Below are 19800 nucleotides of genomic sequence, written 5' to 3'. Positions count from 1 at the left end.
AGCTCCCTATGTTAAACAGCAGCTTCCCACTAGCTATCGTTTTTACACATGGCTGTGTACATATGTCAATGCTACTCTCTCAGTTGTCCCAGAAGCAGTGATATATTTCCTTTGTTGCCATCATCTGATTCCACAATTCTGTACAATCAGTACAGTTCCTAGAGGAAGAAGGTTTTTGGAATGTCTGCAAACTTCAGTGTAAGATTATACATCAAGCATCATGTCGTACTGCTCTTTCTTCTTCCACCTGCCGCATCTCTTAACAAAAACCACATAGAGCATCAGAAACACAACCCAATAGCATGCATAGATGGACAAAGCAGTAACTAGAACTTTCTTTTTGGATTCTGAGAATGGCTTTCTAACTTCCTTATAAATGGTGAAAATCAAACCACCCAGGAGAATTATAGACCAGACTGATACTGGAATGAGTCCCACAAAATTAGTAACAATTTTTTTCCTTCCAGATGTGCCCCACCCAGCTTTGTTTATTGTCACAATTGCAAATATCTTGGCGGGAAGTAAACTTGACATGTATAACACTGAGTAGAAGGACATGAAGACCATGACAATGTTTCCTCTAAGGCAGACAGCAAAGGATGACTTTATGAGAGCCACTAACTTGATGGTTAACAATAAGAGGAGGATGTTCCAAACATTACTCCTGTAGAAGAACCAGATCACTGTGGCAATGAGAAAGAAAGGGAAGAACCCAGTGATGACGGCTCCATAGGTCATCCACAAGTGATGTTTATGAAACCACAACGCGTTGTACAGCCACTCTCGGAAGTAGGACTTGCTCCAGCGGGTCTGCTGGTTTAACCATCTGAGATATTCTATAGGTGTTTCAGTAAGGCACTTGGATCGAGCTGTGTATTTCGTTGCATAGCCCAGACTCAGCACTCGGTTCGTTAGATGCCTGTCGTCTCCAAAACTACATTGGCTGCCCATAAATTCTTGATTGTACCAGTCTTCCACAAATTCATGCAGTAAGGAGTTTCTGTACATTCCCAGAGGTCCACTAATGCACTGGACACATCCGAAATAAGACTGACAGGCCCTTTCTATGTTAAAAGCCATCCAGTATCTCACACTGCTGAGGAAGGAGATCCAGGAATCATACTTGTTTAAAATCTGCAAGAAAAATAAAAGTAAGTAAAAATAATTACATAAAGGTGAATATGCTGAAAATTCCAGTAAAATCTGGACCATCCTGAGGTTACTACCTAGAGTGTTTTGTTATTTTGTTTGCCTATTTTGGCTTTCTCCCTATTTTTGACACAGTGATATTTTATTGTCTGATTCTCTATGACTGGATTAATTTTATAAGTGGATTGAATGTATTGGGACTAGATAATTTTTTTTTCTATTTTATCACTCTCTGTACTCTTTTTGCTATGATTTTTGTTCCTGTTCTTGTTATAATATTGACGGGTTTCTTTAGCCTTAATTCTCAGTTTCTAAATTCTCTCCCACTCTTCCATACCATTCAATATTTGAAAATTGTTAAGTCCTATTTTCTTCTACTCTGGATAATTTCCAGTCATGCAAGTCTGCTATTTTTCCTTCCCCTTCCTCCCTACTTTTTTTCAATGCCAATGATAATACGGTTTCCTGTGTTCTCTACCCAAAACTTGAATCCTGTAATAAAGCTCTGTATACAGTTTATTGACCATTGTTTTTCTGGCAATATTTCATAATTATTTCCTCTGTCTCAACTTTGTTCAGTTTTCAGTGGAATTTTGCGTGCTTCTTTTTTATCATCAGGCTATTTCTTAGTCCATCTAGTGCATCTTCTTTGCCTTCACTATCACCATGCATATAAATATGGGTTATACAGTAATGTGATACCTAAATTTAAATCAAATTTCCATATGCTTCTTATCTTTTGCTAAAAACTAATTGCACTTTGGCAAAGAACTCATTTAAACCTCACAAACTTTCACATATATATTTTACTGTCCCACACATTTCAAATCACCTTCATTAATATTGGTTTCATTAATTGTTTCCCCATTGATAGCAAATAACGTGAAATAAAAAACTGGAAAACCACAAGTTTTTAAGACATAGGTATACAATATAAAATCCATCCCTGCCATACTTCCATTTTGTTTAATCCTTGTATTAAGTGAGTTCCAATATCATCTTATCAGAACATGAAGTTATGGCTCAAGAAGATATGGTGGAAATAGTACACACACATTATATTTTTGGGCTTCCCTGGTGGCTCAGACAGTAAAGAGACTGCCGGCAATGCGGGAGACCTGGGTTCAGTCCCTGGGTCAGGAAGATCCCCTGGAGAAGGAAATGGCAACCAACCCAGTCTACTCCAGTACTCTTGCCTGGAAAATCCCATGGATGGAGGACCCTGGTAGGCTACAGTCCATGGGGTCACAAAGAGTTGGACATGACTGGGTGACTAACACACACATTATATTTTATATTACTTATCAGCCACTACATAAATGGGTTATAACCCAGGATTAAGCAAAGAACTCATAAATTATTTCAATTTAGACAAAAGAAGACACAGTAAGGTATGTCCAAAGCACATTCTAATGTGTTTCCAGCTCCAGAACCAATACCTGGCACAGAGTTTGGTGTGGAGTAAATGTATGTTCCAGGGGTCATTTTTGCTTCTAAAAGTGACCCATGCAAAAAGTGAAGCCATACGCACCTTGACATCTCCCCCAACACCTCTAACCTTGTGGTCTACTTCTAAAACTTTTACCATCTCCACAGTTGCGGCAGGATCAAGCATGGTGTCTGAATCACAGACCTGCATAGAAAAGCTAAAAAATGAATGAAACATTAAAGACAATTGAGAACACTCCATATAGTCTAAATTCAGTCCAGTTCAGTTCAGTGGCTCAGTCGTGTCTGACTCTTTGAGACCCCATGGGCTGCAGCACGATAGGCTTCCCTGTCCATCACCAACTTCCGGAGCTTACTCAAACTCATGTCCATTAAGTCAATGATGCCATCCAACCATCTCATCCTCTGTCGTACCCTTCTCCTCCCACCTCCAATCTTTCCTAGCATTAGAGTTCTAAATTGGGCATATATTTTATATTTTCAGCATTTCTGTCACTAAGTCTTAATAAGTAAGTATCAGTGGGGTGACAATTTGTTATATCATGACCCCAATACAAAAAAAAAAAAAAAAAAAAAGCTTGCTTTTCAGCAAGCTCAGTATTTAAGTTAATGACATCGTTGGCTAGAACAGCTGAAATGATGGGCCAGGAATATCTTGCGAAGTGACCTGCTTTTCCTGGTTTGCTATGGTTGCTCCCAATTTTGGCAATGAAAGTCTCATGTCTTAGGCAACATCTTAGGTTTCCAGGACTTGGAAAATATCATGAGTTGTCACTCAAGATGTTTTGTTTTTTTTTTTTTAAATTGCTTTAACTAAGGCTTTTAGAGCTTCCCTGGTGGCTCAGACGGTAAGGAATCCACCCCCAATGCGGGAGGCCTGGGTTCAATCCCTGGGTTGGCAAGATCCTCTGGAGAAGGGAATGGCTACCCACTCCAGTATTCTTGCTTGGAAAATTCCATGGACAGAGGAGCCTGGCAAGCTACAGTCCATGAGGCCACAGAGAGTTGGACACAATGGAGAAACTTTTACTTTTAGACAACTTGTCCCACAATCTGAAAGATATCAAAATTTTCTAAGATAGTATTGAAAGGGAGGCATGTTTAACAGTGATTTCCCCTCCATTTTAATATGGTGAATAAAATATAGGAAAGCAATTCTCTTAAAATTAGTTGTATAATTCTGAAGCAAGATGTCCATATGATCTTAACTTGGCAAATGGCACTCGGTCAGAAAGGGAACCTGCATGGCCTTCATTCTTTATTCTAGAGTCCTAAGTATTTTTCTAGGCCTTTGTACATAAAAGCAGATGTAAATTAACTGAAGCAGTTGTAGTAATTCTAATTGTTCTTAAAAATTTTTATATGAGTCAAAAACCGCAATTTTGAAACCAAGAAATTTGGGATTTTTTCTATATCATGAACCCCTAACAGACATATCTCTTTGTACCTTTGTAGACCCATGGACTATACAGTCTATTGAATTCTTCAGGCCAGAATACTGGAGTGGGTAGCCTTTCCCTTCTCCAGCAGATCTTCCCAACCCAGGGATTGAACCCAGGTCTCCTGCATTGCAGGCAGATTCTTTACCAAGTGAGCTATCAGGAAAGCCCAGACTTTAGATTCTAGTCCTGTTAATTGCATCAGAGGCTTTGTTACAGACCTATTAACTGGATTAAATCCAGAATTCTTCTAGTTTCCTCAAATATATGGCTAAGACTCTCCAAATGAACATTGCCAATTTTCTCCCACTCATTTCCTTTGCAGTCACTAAGAACAAAGGCTGCCCTTAAATCTCCCAGAAGGGACTATACCAGGTTTTCCCCACTATACAGATGGCAGCCAAACTTCAAGAACTAGAACCTTAGGTCCACATCTCTCCATTAAGAAGGGCTCCTTCAGACTCTAGAAACTTCACAATAGCTGCTGCTAAGTCGCTTCAGTCATGTCCGACTCTGTGCGACCCCATAGACGGCAGCCCACCAGGCTCTGCAGTCCTTGGGATTCTCCAGGCAAGAGCACTGGAGTGGGTTGCCATTGCCTTCTCCATCACCTTAGCTAGAAACCTCAAAATCAAGTTGATGAGAAAGAGAAGTAGCTGACATCAACATAATTTTCTTCAACCCAAGATACCAGATCAAAACCTTATAGCTTAACTAAAAGTGAAACACTGTCTTTTTCTCTTTCTTTCCTTTCAGTACTCTGGCATTGGCTTGGATCTGTTCTTCATGCTGAAATTCATTAACAGCGCCAACTTAGTGGAAGTGATTTGTGACCAGATAGTATTTACCTTAACTGTGGTTATCATTTTCCTTGGGTTTATGATTGCCTACATGGAAGGCACATGGCAGTGTTGTGGTCAAAACTACCTGCATTAACACTTCTGAGGAAATGGAAACTCAGTTACATAAGATCACTGAGCAAAACACTTGGCTTAAAAAGATTCTTTCAATGGGGTCTTTACATGGACTTACTTGATTTTTTTAAATTCATTCTCTTTTTTTCACTTCTGTTTTTTAAAATGCATATAGTTGCTATAGAATGTTGTGTATGTGTCTGCTGTACAATGAAGTGAATCAGCTCTATGGATACATATACCCCTCCCTGGACCTCTCTCCCATGCCATGCCCCCATTGCACCCCTCTAGGTCATCATAGAATACCAATCTGAGCTCTGTATGCTATACTGCAGGTTCCCACTAGCTATTTATTTTATACCTGGCAGTGTATTGATGTCAAACCTCAGCTCCCAATTCATCCTACCCTCTCCTTACTCCTGTGTCCACACACCCATCCTCTATGTCTGTGTCTCTATTCCTGCCCTGGAACTAGGTTCATTTGTACTAATTTTCTAGATTCCATATACATCCTTTAATATATGATATTAGCTTTTCTCTTCCTGACTTACTTCACTCTGTAAGATACAGCCACTATGGAGAACAGTATAGAGGTTCTTGAAAAAATTAAAAATAGAACTACCATGTGACCCAGAAATCCCTCTCCTGGGCATATACCCTGGGAAAATCACAATTCAAAAAACGCATGTACCCTAAAGTTCACTGCAGCACTATTTAAAAAGAACTTATTTGATTTTGATTGGCTTGGGTCTTGGGGATCCTGGTCCTAAAATCCACTTCAGACATTGGGAATTATCCTGTTTATAATAGTCATCATACTCTCCCTGGTACGTTGTATTCTTTCAAAACTTTAAGTGCCATGTTCACAGTCACTGATTGCCAAGCAAATGTTCCTAAAGAACACTTCCTAAGTTTTTTTAAAGAACATTTCCTTAAAATTTGATTGTCTCTGTTAAGCTGAGTGCTGCTGTACTGTGCTCAGACACACAGTCATGTTCCACTCTTTGTGACCTCATGGACTGTAGCCCATCGAGCTCCTCTGTCCATGGGATTCTCCAGGCAAGAATACTGGAATGGGTTGTCATTTCTTCCTCCAGGGGAGCCTCCCGATCCAGAGTTGAACCCACACCTGTTATATCTCTTGCACTGGGAGGCAGATTCTCCTGCATTGGAAAGCCCTGTTAAGCTGAGCTGCTGCTGCTGCTAAGTTGCTTCAGTTGTGTCCGACTCTGTGTGACCCCGGAGACGGTAGCCCACTAGGCTCCCCCGTCCCTGGGATTCTCCAGGCAAGAACACTGGAGTGGGTTGCCATTTCCTTCTCCAATGCAGGAAAGTGAAAAGTGAAAGTGAAGTCTCTCAGTCATGTCCGACTCTTCACGACCCCATGGACTGCAGCCTACCAGACTCCTCCATCCATGGGATTTTCCAGGCAAAAGTACTGGAGTGGGTTGCCACTGCCTTCTCCGGTTAAGCTGAGAGTCTGATCTAAATATGAGAATTGTTAAAAAGAAGCACTAGGCCCAAAATGGAGTCAGTTGTGCTTAACCCATGTCAGTATATCAAAACTTAATATTGAACCTAATTGTAATTTAAGCCTTTCCAAAGAATGTGATGTTTAAGCCATCAAACTGGAATTACCTGGTCAGCACCAGTGAAGAAATCTGCCTGATTGACCCCCTAGGTTCTCCCAAAAAGAAGATGACTTTGCCTGAAGCAATCTACTTTTTGGTAGAAACTTCCCCATCCAAACAATAAATATCATGGTTGGCAGATGGAGGTGTTATCTGTAATTCCCAAGTCTGGCAGTCCTGGATGGAATTTAGTCAAGATTTAGACTAATTATTTATATCAATTATTTTTATAGTTCTCTCACTACTTTATAAAAATAGTAGGGATTTGATATGCCAGTTTTGAAAAAAAAAAAAAAACAACCTAAGAAAACAATTTGTAGAAGCATAAAGGCTCACATTTGAAGTGGAGTCTACACATATTTGGCATGATACCCTCACATAATTAGCTAAGGAATCCCAACATTTTTAAAATGTATGTGTTTCAATTTTACTAATTATAATGTTTCCTGAGATTATTTACTAATAAAAAAATACTTGGTGAAAACAGCAAATCAAATGCATTATTGGAACAACTTAAATGCATTATATGACTTAAGGCAGGGGTCTCCAAACTCCACGATCTAATGCCTGATGATCTGAGGTAGAACTGATGTAATAATAACAGGAATAAAGTGCACAATAAATGTTGTATGCTTGAATCATCTCCAAACCATCCCCACTTTCCAGTCTGTGGAAAAATTTTCTTCAGCAAAACTGGTCCCTGATGCCAAAAAGGTTGAGGACCACTGACTTAAGGAGTAGATAGGGTATCCAGTTATAAAAAGTAAACATCACCTCTCTAGATTTAGCTAAATTATATCAATTTCAGGGTTAACTTCTAATTTTTACTTTTATATTGCTTATTTAGAAGCATGATAGATATATTTTCTAAATAAAAACTCAGTTTTTATTTTCTTGCCTTTCTATATCAGTCCAGTATGGTCTCACTTTTCTAGGGGAAAAACAATAGACAAAACCTAGGCATAAGTTTGCCTTGGAACCAAACAGAGATCATTCCGTCATTTTTGAGATTGCATCCAAGTACTGCATTTCAGACTCTTCTATTGACTATGATGGCTACTCCATTTCTTCTAAGGGATTCCTGCCCACAGTAGTAGATATAATGGTCATATGAGTTAAATTCACCCATTCCAGTCCATTTTAGTTTGCTGATTCCTAGAATGTCAATGTTCACTCTTGCCATCTCCTGTTTGACCACTTCCAATTTGCCTTGATTCATGGGCCTAACATTCCAGATTCCTTTGCAATATTGCTCTTTACAGCATTGGACCTTGCTTCTATCACCAGTCACATCCACAACTGGGTGTTGTTTTTGCTTTGGCTCCATCCCTTCATTCTTTCTGGAGTTATATATCTCCACTGATCTCCAGGAGCATATTAGGCACCTACCCACTTGGGGAGTTCATCTTTCAGTGTCCTATCTTTTTGCCTTTTCATACTGTTCATGGGATTCTCAAGGCAAGAATACTGAAGTGGTTTGCCATTCCCTTCTCCAGTGGCCCACATTTTGATAGTAATGTAATGCACAAAATTCTCCGAGCCAGGCTTCAGCAATATATGAACCGTGAACTTCCAGATGTTCAAGCTGGTTTTAGAAAAGGCAGAGGAAACAGAGATCAAATTGCCAACATCTCCTGGATCATTGAAAAAGCAAGAGAATTCCAGAAAAACATCTATTTCTCCTTTACTGACAATGCCAAAGCCTTTGACTGTGTGGATCACAATAAACTGTGGAAAATTCTGAGAGAGATGGGAATACCAGACCACCTGACCTGTCTCTTAAGAAATCCATGTGCAAGTCAGGAAGCAACAGTTAGAATTAGACATGGAACAATAGACTGGTTCCAAATAGGAAAAGGAGTCCCTCAAGGCTGTATATTGTCACCCTGCTTATTTAACTTGTATGCAGAGTACATCATGAGAAATGCTGGGCTGGATGAAGCACAAGCTGGAATCAAGTTTGCTGGGAGAAAAATCAATAACCTCAGATATGCAGATGACACCACCCTTATGGCAGAAAGTGAAGAACTAAAAAGCCTCTTGATAAAAGTGAAAGAGGAAAGTGGAAAAGTTCAGAAAACTAAGATCATGGCATCCGGTCCCATCACTTCATGGCAAATGATAGGGAAATAGTGGAAACAGTGGCTGACTTTGTTTTTTGGGGGGCTCTAAAATCCCTGCAGATGGTGACTGCAGCCATGAAATTAAAAGATGCTTACTCCTTGGTAGGAAAGTTATGACCAACCTAGAAAGCATGTTAAAAAACAGAGACATTACTTTGCCAACAAAGGTCCATCTAGTCAAGGCTCTGGTTTTTCCAGTAGTCATGTATGGATGTGAGAGTTGGACTATAAAGAAAGCTGAATGCTGAAGAATTGATGCTTTTGAACTGTGGTTTTGCAGAAGACTCTTTAGAGTTCCTTAGACTGCAAGGAGATCCAACCAGTCCATCCTAAAGGAGATCAGTCCTAAGTATTCATTGGAAGGACTGATGTTGAAGCTGAAACTCCAATATTTTGGCCACCTGATGCGAAGAGCTGACTAATTTGAAAAGACCCTGATGCTGGGAAAGATTGAAGGCAGGAGGAGAAGAGGACAACAGAGGATGAGATGGTTGGATGGCATCACCGATTCAATGGACATGAGTACGGGTAAACTCTGGGAGTTTGTGATGGACAGGGAGGCCTGGAGTGCTGTGGTCCATGGGGTCGCAAAGAGTCACACATGACTGAGCAACTGAACTGAACTGAACTGAGGCATAAGTTTTCCGCTGTAGAAAATATCAATAGTATTTCTCTAACACAAGTCTCAGAAGAAACCTAAACGGATTCCTCCAATAGCAAAGTTTTTCTGATCTTGCCTTATTTATCACTGTTTTGTAAATATACAGTCATAAGCCTGGAAGATCAGTCACTAAGGTAGTAAAAGGTGAAGGCAGAAGTTCAACCCACCTTTCAACCTTTCAGCATCCAGAGTTTATGGCCACACCCACCTCTATTGACTCAAGCCAGGAAAGGTAAAACCAGAAAGCTAAAATATGATTAAAAACAACAGGAATGGGAGCAATCTAGAACTATTGTTCAAGTAACTCCACCTGCTTGTGAGCAGAAGTAAGCCAAGGGAACTGTCTCTCGGAAAAGACTAAACTTAACCAAATTTTTGAGGTTCTGTTTATTTAAATTGGTCCCCCTTCCCAGTTTCCAACAGCAGAGTGCCAGAAGTTCTCTGAGAGAGATTGTTCACATGGTGAATTTAACTGTCAGAAGGGAAAGCTTTCAGAAATCCATTGGGAGGGGTTTGTTATAGTGGGATTAAAGAGTTCTTTGTAGAAGTTCAGTTTCTGGATGTATTTGGTGATAGAATGCCAACTAGAAAACCATCATCTACCACAGTCTGTGAAAGGAAATATATTCATGGACATATAGTATCTATTTGTGTGTGAAGGGTAGAACTCTAGCCCTTCTTAAAACCAGTCTAGTAGAAGCAGAATTTCTACCTGTCTCTTCACCAATTAATAAAAGTGTATAATTTCATGAAAGTTGGCCATTCAGCTCTGGGCTAGAAGCTGTGGGGGAAAATACACCAGTTCATGAAGAGCTTAACTTGACATTGGGGAAAACCACAAGACATGATCTGCATGCAGGAAACTGAGAACAAATCAAAAGCTCTTTCTGTCCATCTTATCATATAAAATGAAGACTACAAAGAAACATATAAATTCTCAACAGCTGCCCTCAGAATATTTCAGTTAGATTTCCTATATAAAACAAGAATCAACCAAATGTTTTATGCAGTCAGTTCTCGTTATTCACAGTAGGTATGTTCCTACCAAGTTTCCATGAACAATGAATTAGCAGATGTCAAAAATTTCTTTCAGCTGAAATACAGGGTTTGACTCCTCTAAGCCTCTGATCACAACATCTTTGTCTAGTGATCAATGTCTAAATTTTTAAAATTTGTATTCTGTTTTAAGACACACACAAAGACACACACACTTATGATTCATTAACAGTGAACTTATGTCCAATGTACTTGAATTCATGCCTGAACAAAGCTCATTTAACAGACCTATTTTCTCCACAAGGCATTTATAACTTTCTTGCATTATGAACACTAGATAGCACTTTGACATTATACTTGGGGACCATTTTAAACAAAAACATGATAATAGACTAAACAAGTTATTTGTTTACTGTGTAAAAGCTGAGACAAGAAGGCATGCATGATCTTGTTTGACTTCAGCAGAGAACATGAATATTGGCTGACAAATCTTTTGCCACTCCACTACTGCTACTGCTAAGTCACTTCAGTCGTGTCTGACTCTTTGCGACCCACAGACTGCAGCCCACCAGGCTCCCCCGTCCCTGGGATTCTCCAGGCAAGAACACTGGAGTGGGTTGCCATTTCCTTCTCCAATACATGAAAGTGAAAAGTGGAAGTGAAGTCGCTCAGTCGTGTCCGACCCTCAGCAACCACGTGGACTGCAGCCTTCCAGGCTCCTCCATCCATGGGATTTTCCAGGCAAGAGTACTGGAGTGGGGTGCCATTGCCTTCTCCGTGCCACTCCACATATGTCTGAAAATGATTACAAAAGCACTGCAGCTATTGATTTTGGGGTAGTATACAATTTAGATAGTAGGTTAATTTACAAAAATGAAATTCATGAATAATGTTGGTCAACTCTACTATTATGAATGATTCAGTCTTATTTTTCTCCTGCTTAATGAATCTTGGATAGCTAGAATGCTATCAGATTAAATTCATAATAAAGTTATCTCCTATATGAAAAGTGAAATGATGCTGTCAAAATGTTGCACTCAATATGCCAGCAAATTTTGAAAACTCAACAGTGGCCACAGGACTGGAAAATGTCAGTTTTCATTCCAACTCCAAAGAAGGGCAATGCCAAAGAAAGTTCAGACTATCATACATTTGCATTCATTTCACATGCTAACAAAGTGAAAGTGAAAGTTTCTCAGCCGTGTCCCACTATTTGCAACCCCATATACCGTTCATGGAATTTTCCAGGCCAGAATACTGGAGTGGGTAGCCTTTCCCTTCTCCAGGGGATCTTCCCAATATGCTATCAAGGTTATGCTCAAAATCCTTCAAGCTAGGCTTCAGCAGTACATGAACTGAGTATTTCCAGATAGATGTACAAGATGGATTTTAAAAAGACACAGGAATTAAAGATCAAATTGTCAACATCTGTTGAATCATAGAGAAAGCAAGGGAATTTCAGAAAGAAACATCTATTTTGCTTCATTGATTATGCTAAAACTTTTGACCTTGTGCATCACAACAAACTGGAAAATTCTGAAAGATATGGGAATACCAGACCATCTTACCTGTCTCCTGAAAACCTGTATGCAGGTCAAGAAGCAACAGTTAGAACCAGACATGGAACAATAGGCTGGTTCCAAATTAGGAAAGGAGCACATCAAGGTTGTATATTGTCTTCCTGCTTATTTAACTTCTCTGCAGAGTACATCATGGGAAATGCCACACTGGATGACTCACAAGCTGGAATTAAGATTACTGGGAGAAATATCAACAGCTTCAGATATGCAGATGATACCACTCTAATGGCAGAAAGTCAAGAGGAACTAAAGAGTCTCTTGAGGAGGGTGAAAGAGGAGAGTGAAAAAGCAGGCTTAAAACCAAACATTCAAAAAAATAAGATCATGGCATCAAGTCCCATCAATTCATACAAATAGATGGGGGAAAAGTGAAAACAGTGACAGATTTTATTTTCTTGGGCTTCAAAATCACTGTGGACAGTAACCACAGCCATGAAATTAAAAGACACTTGCTCCTTGGAAGGGAAGCTAAGACAAACCTAGAGAGCATATTAAGAAGTAGAGACATCACTTGCTGACAATAGTCTGTATAATCAAAGCTACTGTTTTAGAGTAGTCATGATTGGATATGAGAGCTGGACCATAAAGAAGGCTGAGCACCAAAGAATTGATACTTTCAGTTTGTGGTGCTGGAGAAGACTCTTGAGAATCCCCTGGACAGCAAGGAGATCAAACCAGTCAATCCTAAAGGAAATCAACTCTTAATATTCATTGGAAGGATTGATGCTGAAGCTCCAATACTTTGGCTACTTGATGTGAAGAGTGATTCATTGGAAAAGACCCTGATGCTGGGAAACACTGAGGGCAAGAAGAGAAGGAGGCAACAGAGGATGAGATGATTGGATGGTATCATCAACACAATGGACATGAGTTTGAGCAAACTCCAGGAGATAGTGAAGGACAGGAAAGCTTGTCGTTCTGTAGTCCATGGGGTTGCAAGAGTGGGACATGACTTAGCAACTGGATAATGAACAATGTCTCCTATATACTTCCCTTTTAGAAAATGTTCATCAGTTCAGTTCAGTTCACTCATTCATATCTGATTCTTTGCAACACTATGGACTGCAGCACGCCAGGCCTCCCTGTCCATCCCCAACTCCCAGACCTTGCTCAAACTCATGTCCTTCGAGTCGGTGATGCCATCCAACCATCTCATCCTCTGTTATAGCTTTCTCCTCCTGCCTTCAACCTTTTCCAGCATCAGTGTCTTTTCCAATGAGTCAGTCTTCACACCAGGGGGCCAAAGTATTGGAGCTTCAGCTTCAGCAGCAGTCCCTCCAATGAATGTTCAGGACTGATTTCCTTTAGGATTGACTGGTGGCTCTCCTTAGAATCCAAGTGACTCTCAAGAATCTTCTCCAACACCACAGTTTGAAAGCAACAGTTTTTCAGTGCTCAGCTTTCTTTATAGTTAACTCTCACATCCATACATGACCACTGGGAAAACCATAGCCTTGATTAGACAGACCAGATGTTGACTGGACTAGACACTGCTCTGTAGGCAAAGCAATGTCTCTGCTTTTTAATATGCTGTCTAGGTTGGCCATAGCTTTTCTTCCAAGAAGCAAGCATCTTTGAATTTCATGGCTGCAGTCACCATCTGCAGTGATTTTGGAGCCCAAGAAAATAAGTCTCTCACTGTTTCCCTTGTTCCCCCACCTATTTGCCATGAAGTGATGGGCCTGGATGTCATGCCAGGATCTTAGTTTTTTGGATGTTGAGTTTTAAGCCAGGTTTTTCACTCTCCTCTTTCATCAAGAGGCTCTTCAGTTCCTCTTTGCTTTCAGCCATAAGAGTGGCCGAAAAAAATCTGAAAAAGATGTTCATATTTATTGTGTATTTTATACCTGGGAAATCCTTATTGCACACATCATAAGACAATTTTTCTCTTTCATCACACAGACTGGTGGCCACTTACCTTATAAAATCCATGTTCAGTGATAGGAGATATGTTAAAGTCTTCTGATATTATAGAATAAAATATGGTTCAAAAAGACAAATATAAAATAATTTCAAATTTAAAAAAGGATAGAAGACATATATACCGGAAAGTATTCATTTGAAAATCTATGTTTGGGTCAAGTATTTGTGGCAGATGATTTAAATTTTGCTTATTGTGGTTTCCTACATTTTTTAAAACATTGCCATAATCTTGGGCTATTTAGACAAGTGAAAAAACTAATATAAGTAATATTTTGAAAAGATAAGAAAGACTTTTGCCCTACCTTAAACCATATCTAGGCAGATCAAAGAAAAGAAAAAGTTTCCTCATTATTCAAAATTAAGAAAATCTTCCTCATTCTCTTTATTTCTCATTCTGTATATCTTTGTTTTCTCATTTTGTTATTTTTCTTCTTCTGTTTTTATATCTTCTCTGTCTCTGAAAGGAGCCACTAGCATCACTTTTGAATTTGCTACTACGTTGGATTTATCCTAAACTAAATCTTCCTTCCATATTCCACGTCAGTATTAATTATTTGAAGGACTATAAAACTGAGACAGTTATTAGTAGAGAAGACTAGAAATGATAGTGGAGAGAGCTAGACAAAGAGGTGATAATTGATAAAAATTGGTCTGGAATATACCAGAGGATGCCAACAGAGAGAGCCTCGGAGGTAGATGGAAGGTTGCCTTGAGATAAGAAATAAGGTCAGTACCTTTGGAACTGTAAGCAGGAAAGAGTAAAGAAGGCCTTGATAGCCTTCAGAGCAAGTACTTTTGCTGTTCTCTTTCATAGGAGGCAAGATCACAGGTAGTCAAACAGGGAGGAGTTTGGGTAAGGCCCTGGGAGAATGACAAAGACATGGAATAACAGACACGAGAGGAATAACCAAGACATCTATTCAAGATCAAGTGAAAAGAGTGCTGATAAGTGCCAAGGATCCAGATGCAATTGGAAGCAATCATTTTGGCCATCTCTCCAAACACTTAAGCAGTGTTCTTTAGCCAGGTTAGCAAGTATAAGCAGATGGTCAATTTCTTCCCCTAGTCTCCATTCTCTCTTGTGTATTAGGAAGAACGTTGCTTCCTTCTGCCCCTAATCAACTGAACTCCACATCCAAGCACTTGCAATGCTCAGGAGCTGATAAACTCAACTCGCTCCCTCTTTGCTCTTCCTGGGGCTTCTGCTCTACAACTCTTGGACCCTGGAACAGTGTTTTTGTTTTCTTTTCAATTTTTATTGAAGTATAGTTGGTTTACAATGTTGTATTCATTTCATGTGTACAGCAAAGTGAATCAGTTATATTGATACATATGTTTGAATTTTGGGCTTCCCTGCTGGCTCAGCAGTGAAGAATCTGCCTGCCAATGCAGGAGATACAGGTTTAATCCCTGGGTCAGAAGATCCCCTGGAGGAGGAAATGGCAACCCTTCCAAGCATTCTTGCTTGGGAAATCCCATGGACAGAGGAGCCTGGTGGGCTACTGTCCATGGAATTGCAAAGGATTCAGACACAACTTAATGACTGAAAAACAACAATATTTGAATTTTAGTAATTTCTACTCCTATAGGGCAGAATGGTTAACTATCTGAGGGTTTGATGAAGGATCAATGGAATTTACTGGTCCCAGAATACCAAAAGATTTTTTCACCCTTACTTGAATGGTTGGAATGGAATGAAAGTCCAAAAAGGATTCAGGGCCCAGTTACCAGTTGCTGCTTAGGTCAATCAATCTGGAGGCTTCATCCTGAAGGAAGAGAAGTTCTCAAGCCTGATTACATCTGTAGCAGGAAGTCTATTCTAACATTTTATATTTTATTTTTTCTTGGACAGATACAATGTCAAATTACAAGAATACAAACAAAATTCAAAACAAAAATGATGGGAGAAGGCAGTTTGGGCAGAGCAGGTTGAAAAACAAAAGGAACCCCACACAATGATTTCTTGATTAGAAAGGACAAATGTAACAATTGTTTTAACTAGAATTAAAGGTAAAGTATCAAAATAGGTGTTCTCTTCTTTTGGGCTTCATTCTTCAAATCCTCTGCAAGTTTCCAAGTTACTCTTTCCTTTAAATGTTTTATTCTGTCATCTGAGCCTGAAGTTGCACTAGGTAAATATGTGAGAATGTCCTGTGTTAATTAAAACTACTTAAATTGTGATAGCTCTAGAAATTAGAACTTGGGAATGAAATTCTATCAATTCCCTAGAAGAGAGATTAATATACAGATGGTATCAACTTAAGAAACCCCTCAGGACTTCCCTGGTGGTCCAGTAGTTGGCAGGAAGACTCCCAATGCAGAGGACATGGGTTCAATCCCCCATCCGGTAAGATCCCATATGCCAGAACAACTAAGCCCATTTGCCACAGTTACTGAAATCTGCATGCCTTAAAGCTCGTGCTTTGCAATGAGAGAAGCCACTGCAATGAGAAATCCCTGCAACCACGACAAAGCATAGCAGCACCGCCCCACTGCTCAGTGTGTGCCTCAGTAAGGTCACAGTGCAGCCAAATATTAATTAATTTTTAAAAAGAAATACTTCAAAACTCTTCAGAGATTAAACAAATTCACTCTGTGGTGGGAATTGACATGGACCATAATTTTCAAGTAAGTACTAGATGATCATATAAAAAAATAGTATTACTATTACCAGCAAGCTTTTTAATAAAGTTAATGATACCATCATTAGCAACTTTTGTAAAGCCCACTTGGATACGTGATTTGTAATAATGATCTCAAACCCCTTGTGAAATTAGTTTCTTGTATCCAGGTAACCAAGGTTTGGGAGGTGGTCTTCCTCAAGATCAGCAGCTATTACTAACTATGACTAGAACCTCAGTCAGTTGACACTGAAGCCCAAAGCCCATTCTTGTCCCATTACACACAGAGAGACCCACTGGGCATCATAAAGGCCCCTAACGAATACAATGCGTCCTCTGAAAACTAGAATTTTGCTTTCAACAGAAGGGGGGAAAGTGTCCATCAGATTTTGTAAGCCAGAAACATCTCTCCTTTCTTGATACAATTACGGCCAAAATCTACTAAAATTATCTGTAAAAAATTATAACTAGAGAACTTCCAGGAGCAAGAAAATCCCTACACCTATTTTTTTAGGAATGTATAGTTGATTTATAATGTTGTGATAACTTCTGTGCTAACCTATTCTTAAATGAGATTTGTTTATACATTTTTTGTAATAAGACTCTATTGCTAACTATCTCAATAAAAGCAAGGGAAAAAAAGAAACACTTCCATAACCCACCCACCCCCCCCCCCATTAAAAAAAAAAAAAAAAATCTCACAGGAACCCTACTAACATTCTAAAGAAGAAAGCCTCAGTGACAACTAGGAGTGGAGAAACCCAAGAGTGTGCAGGCAGGGAATTAATGAGAGACACAGCCTGTCTAATTTTCATACAAGCAAACACCATCACAAATGTTTTCAAAGGTCAAGTTGCAGTGAATGAGGTAATGCTATTTGGGGAGTGAAATAAACATGACTTAGGTTTTGCTCTGAAAAGCTGTTTTTTCCTTCCCCCCTTCCCTTTTTCATTTTTCTGTTCCTTTTCTCTGTGTCTAAATTTTGAATTCCTTTTCCTTTTAAATCAAAATTGTGCCTAGACTCTGTGAAAAACTTCCTAGGGCCTGTAGACTTTCTCAGGACCTTTCTGGCTGGAACAGACTCTATTTACAAGGCTGATTTTAAGATTGTGGAAAATAATGTTGGATTTGACTTAGCAGGCCCAAGGTGGCAGAAAAGGGAAGAGAGGGAAAGAGATGGATCTACTGATCAAAAGAATCTTGATTTCTAACCAATAACATTGCACAAGTGAAGTGTTTTCATTGTCTTAATCATTTTATTTGATTTTTTTTCTCTTTCTCTTTTGAAATGTGCTTTCAACAGTCATGGGGCTTCCCTAGTAGTTCAGCTGGTAAAGAATCTGCCTACAATGCAGGAGACCCCAGTTCAATTCCTGGGTTGGAAAGATCCCCTGGAAAAGGGACAGGCTACCCACTCCAGAATTCTTGGGCTTCCCTGGTGGCTGTTTTCAGATGAACTGAAAGAAGTACTGTGTCCAGAAGGGATAAAGGTGGGCTATAGCATATGACTGGAGAGATACAAAAGATGCTTTATTTAAATGTATGTTTGTCCTGGCAGATGTGGAGACCTACCTGTACATAATCCACACTTCGCCCCAGTGCTCTGAAGGCCGTGTACATGACTTCTCTTTTTCCACCCCATTTTTGCATGATGCAAATACTCTTGTTGGACAAGACCAACTGGGTGACATGCTGTGAGCTTTCTTTGTGTGACTCATCCGTCTCGCCAGGACCCTTCACATGGTAGTTGTTCTTCCAGATATAAGTGGCTGACTGGTCCCTGCCCATGACTTCACTGAAGATGTCCATCATGTAAAGGTCATCTTCCGAGTTTCCGTCTATGACCATGACAACTTTAATTCCGGGGTAGGTTAGCCTTTTCACAGATTGCAAACATTTCCACAAATAGTCTGGATCTTCTTGATATGCAGCAATGCAAAGAGCAACAGTTCTGTCCAAGTTAATGGGGATACTTACATATTTTTTCATTTTCCGGTGCTCCAAAAAGGCAAACAGGTTTTGAATAAGAACATGTAAAGCTAAAAAGGCACCATATGGTCCAAAAGATAAATAGTAATCATTTGTGTGGATAAACTGGTAGCCAATAACATAAGAAAGGATCATTCCAGTGAGGAGAGAGACTCCAAAAAGTGTGGTTCCAAATATTCTCAGGATAGATAGAAACCTCTCACAATGCATCTGTGAAGCAATCACATGATACACTTGGTTAGCCACTCTTGTCCCACGCTTGTTACATACAGGGTGCCACAGGGAGCGCATTGGACTGGAAGCATTCCAGGTGTTCTAACCCTGAGTTTGTCACTTAGCTAGCTCTGTTGACATTCTGCATCTCAGTTTGCCCATCTGCCAAAAAAGGATAAGAATGCCCTTTCGACATACCTGAGAGGACTCTTTTAAACATCAGATGAGATGACGGTGTGACATACCATTGAAAATCATAATTTGTAAGCCAATATTACTAGATTATCTGTCTAAAGATGCACTTTATGTTCCGGGTCATAGCCAAGTGTATAATCTAAACTTCTTGGCAAGCAAAATACCTTTGTCCTGCTCCATGATGTTCTGTCTCCCCCAGTCCTGCCCAGTGAAAACTCCACAGGTTTTGCTGAATTTCCCATGTGTAATTCCATCTCATCTCTGATTCAAATCCCTCAACTCACTTTTTTCAAGCAGCCAGCTGAGATCAAAGGCCAGCGTAACTAGATTCTAGGACTAGCTCTTCCATCCACTAGCTATAGGACCTCCCTGCTGCCTCAGCAGTCAAGAATCCACCTGCCAATGCAGAAAACTTGGGTTTGATCCCTGGGTCAGGAAGATCCAATGGAGAGGGAAGTGACAATCCTCTCCAGTATTCTTGTCTGGAGAATTCCATGGAAGAGGAGCCTGGTGGGCTACAGTCCATGGGGTAGCAAAGAGTCAGACACAACTAAAGGATTAACACTCTCACTTTCACACTTTCTTTCTATGGAGAACAGTATAGTGGTTTCTTAAAAAAAAAAAAAACTAAAAATAGAGCTAAAATAGTTTAAAAAACAGAACTAAAAAACTAAAAATATTTTCTTAAAAAACTATCCATATGAACCAGCTATCCCACTACTGGAATATACCCTGAGACAACCATAATGCAAAAGGACATAAGTACCTCAATGTTCATTGTGGCACTATTTATGATAGCCAGAACATGGGAGCAACCTAGATGTCCACTGACAGATGACCAGATAGAGAGGATATGCTACATATATACAATGGAATATTACCCAGCCATAAGAAAGGAATGACACTGGGTCATTTGT

General features: G+C 39.7%; 1 protein-coding gene across 1 annotated transcript; it reads right to left on the bottom strand.

Moving 5' to 3' along the window:
- Positions 1 to 204: 204 nt before the first annotated feature.
- On the bottom strand, positions 205 to 18685 carry LOC128059376 (hyaluronan synthase 2-like). The gene is made up of 3 exons (XM_052651803.1): positions 18059 to 18685; positions 2681 to 2782; positions 205 to 1134 (listed from the first exon to the last, which is right to left on the bottom strand). The coding sequence occupies exons 1-3, from the start codon at positions 18683 to 18685 to the stop codon at positions 205 to 207; spliced, it is 1659 nt and encodes a 552-aa protein (XP_052507763.1).
- Between the last annotated feature and the right edge of the window lie 1115 nt (positions 18686 to 19800).

The sequence above is a fragment of the Budorcas taxicolor genome, chromosome 14, assembly GCF_023091745.1.
Source record: "Budorcas taxicolor isolate Tak-1 chromosome 14, Takin1.1, whole genome shotgun sequence".
In the NCBI taxonomy this organism is placed as follows: Eukaryota; Metazoa; Chordata; class Mammalia; order Artiodactyla; family Bovidae; genus Budorcas; species Budorcas taxicolor.
The sequence above is the reverse complement of the archived record's forward strand: the minus strand, read 5'-3'. Positions and strand labels throughout refer to the sequence as shown.

Bases quoted from the DNA above. Each gene is read 5' to 3' on its own strand.
- LOC128059376 (XM_052651803.1), bottom strand. From the start codon at position 18,685: ATGCATTGTGAGAGGTTTCTATCTATCCTGAGAATATTTGGAACCACA. The intron at 2,783-18,058 runs GTAGGTCTCCAC...TTTTCTATGCAG, and splicing joins GAAGTGTGGATTATGTACAG to GTCTGTGATTCAGACACCAT. The intron at 1,135-2,680 runs GTGCGTATGGCT...TTTTTCTTGCAG, and splicing joins GTGTTGGGGGAGATGTCAAG to ATTTTAAACAAGTATGATTC.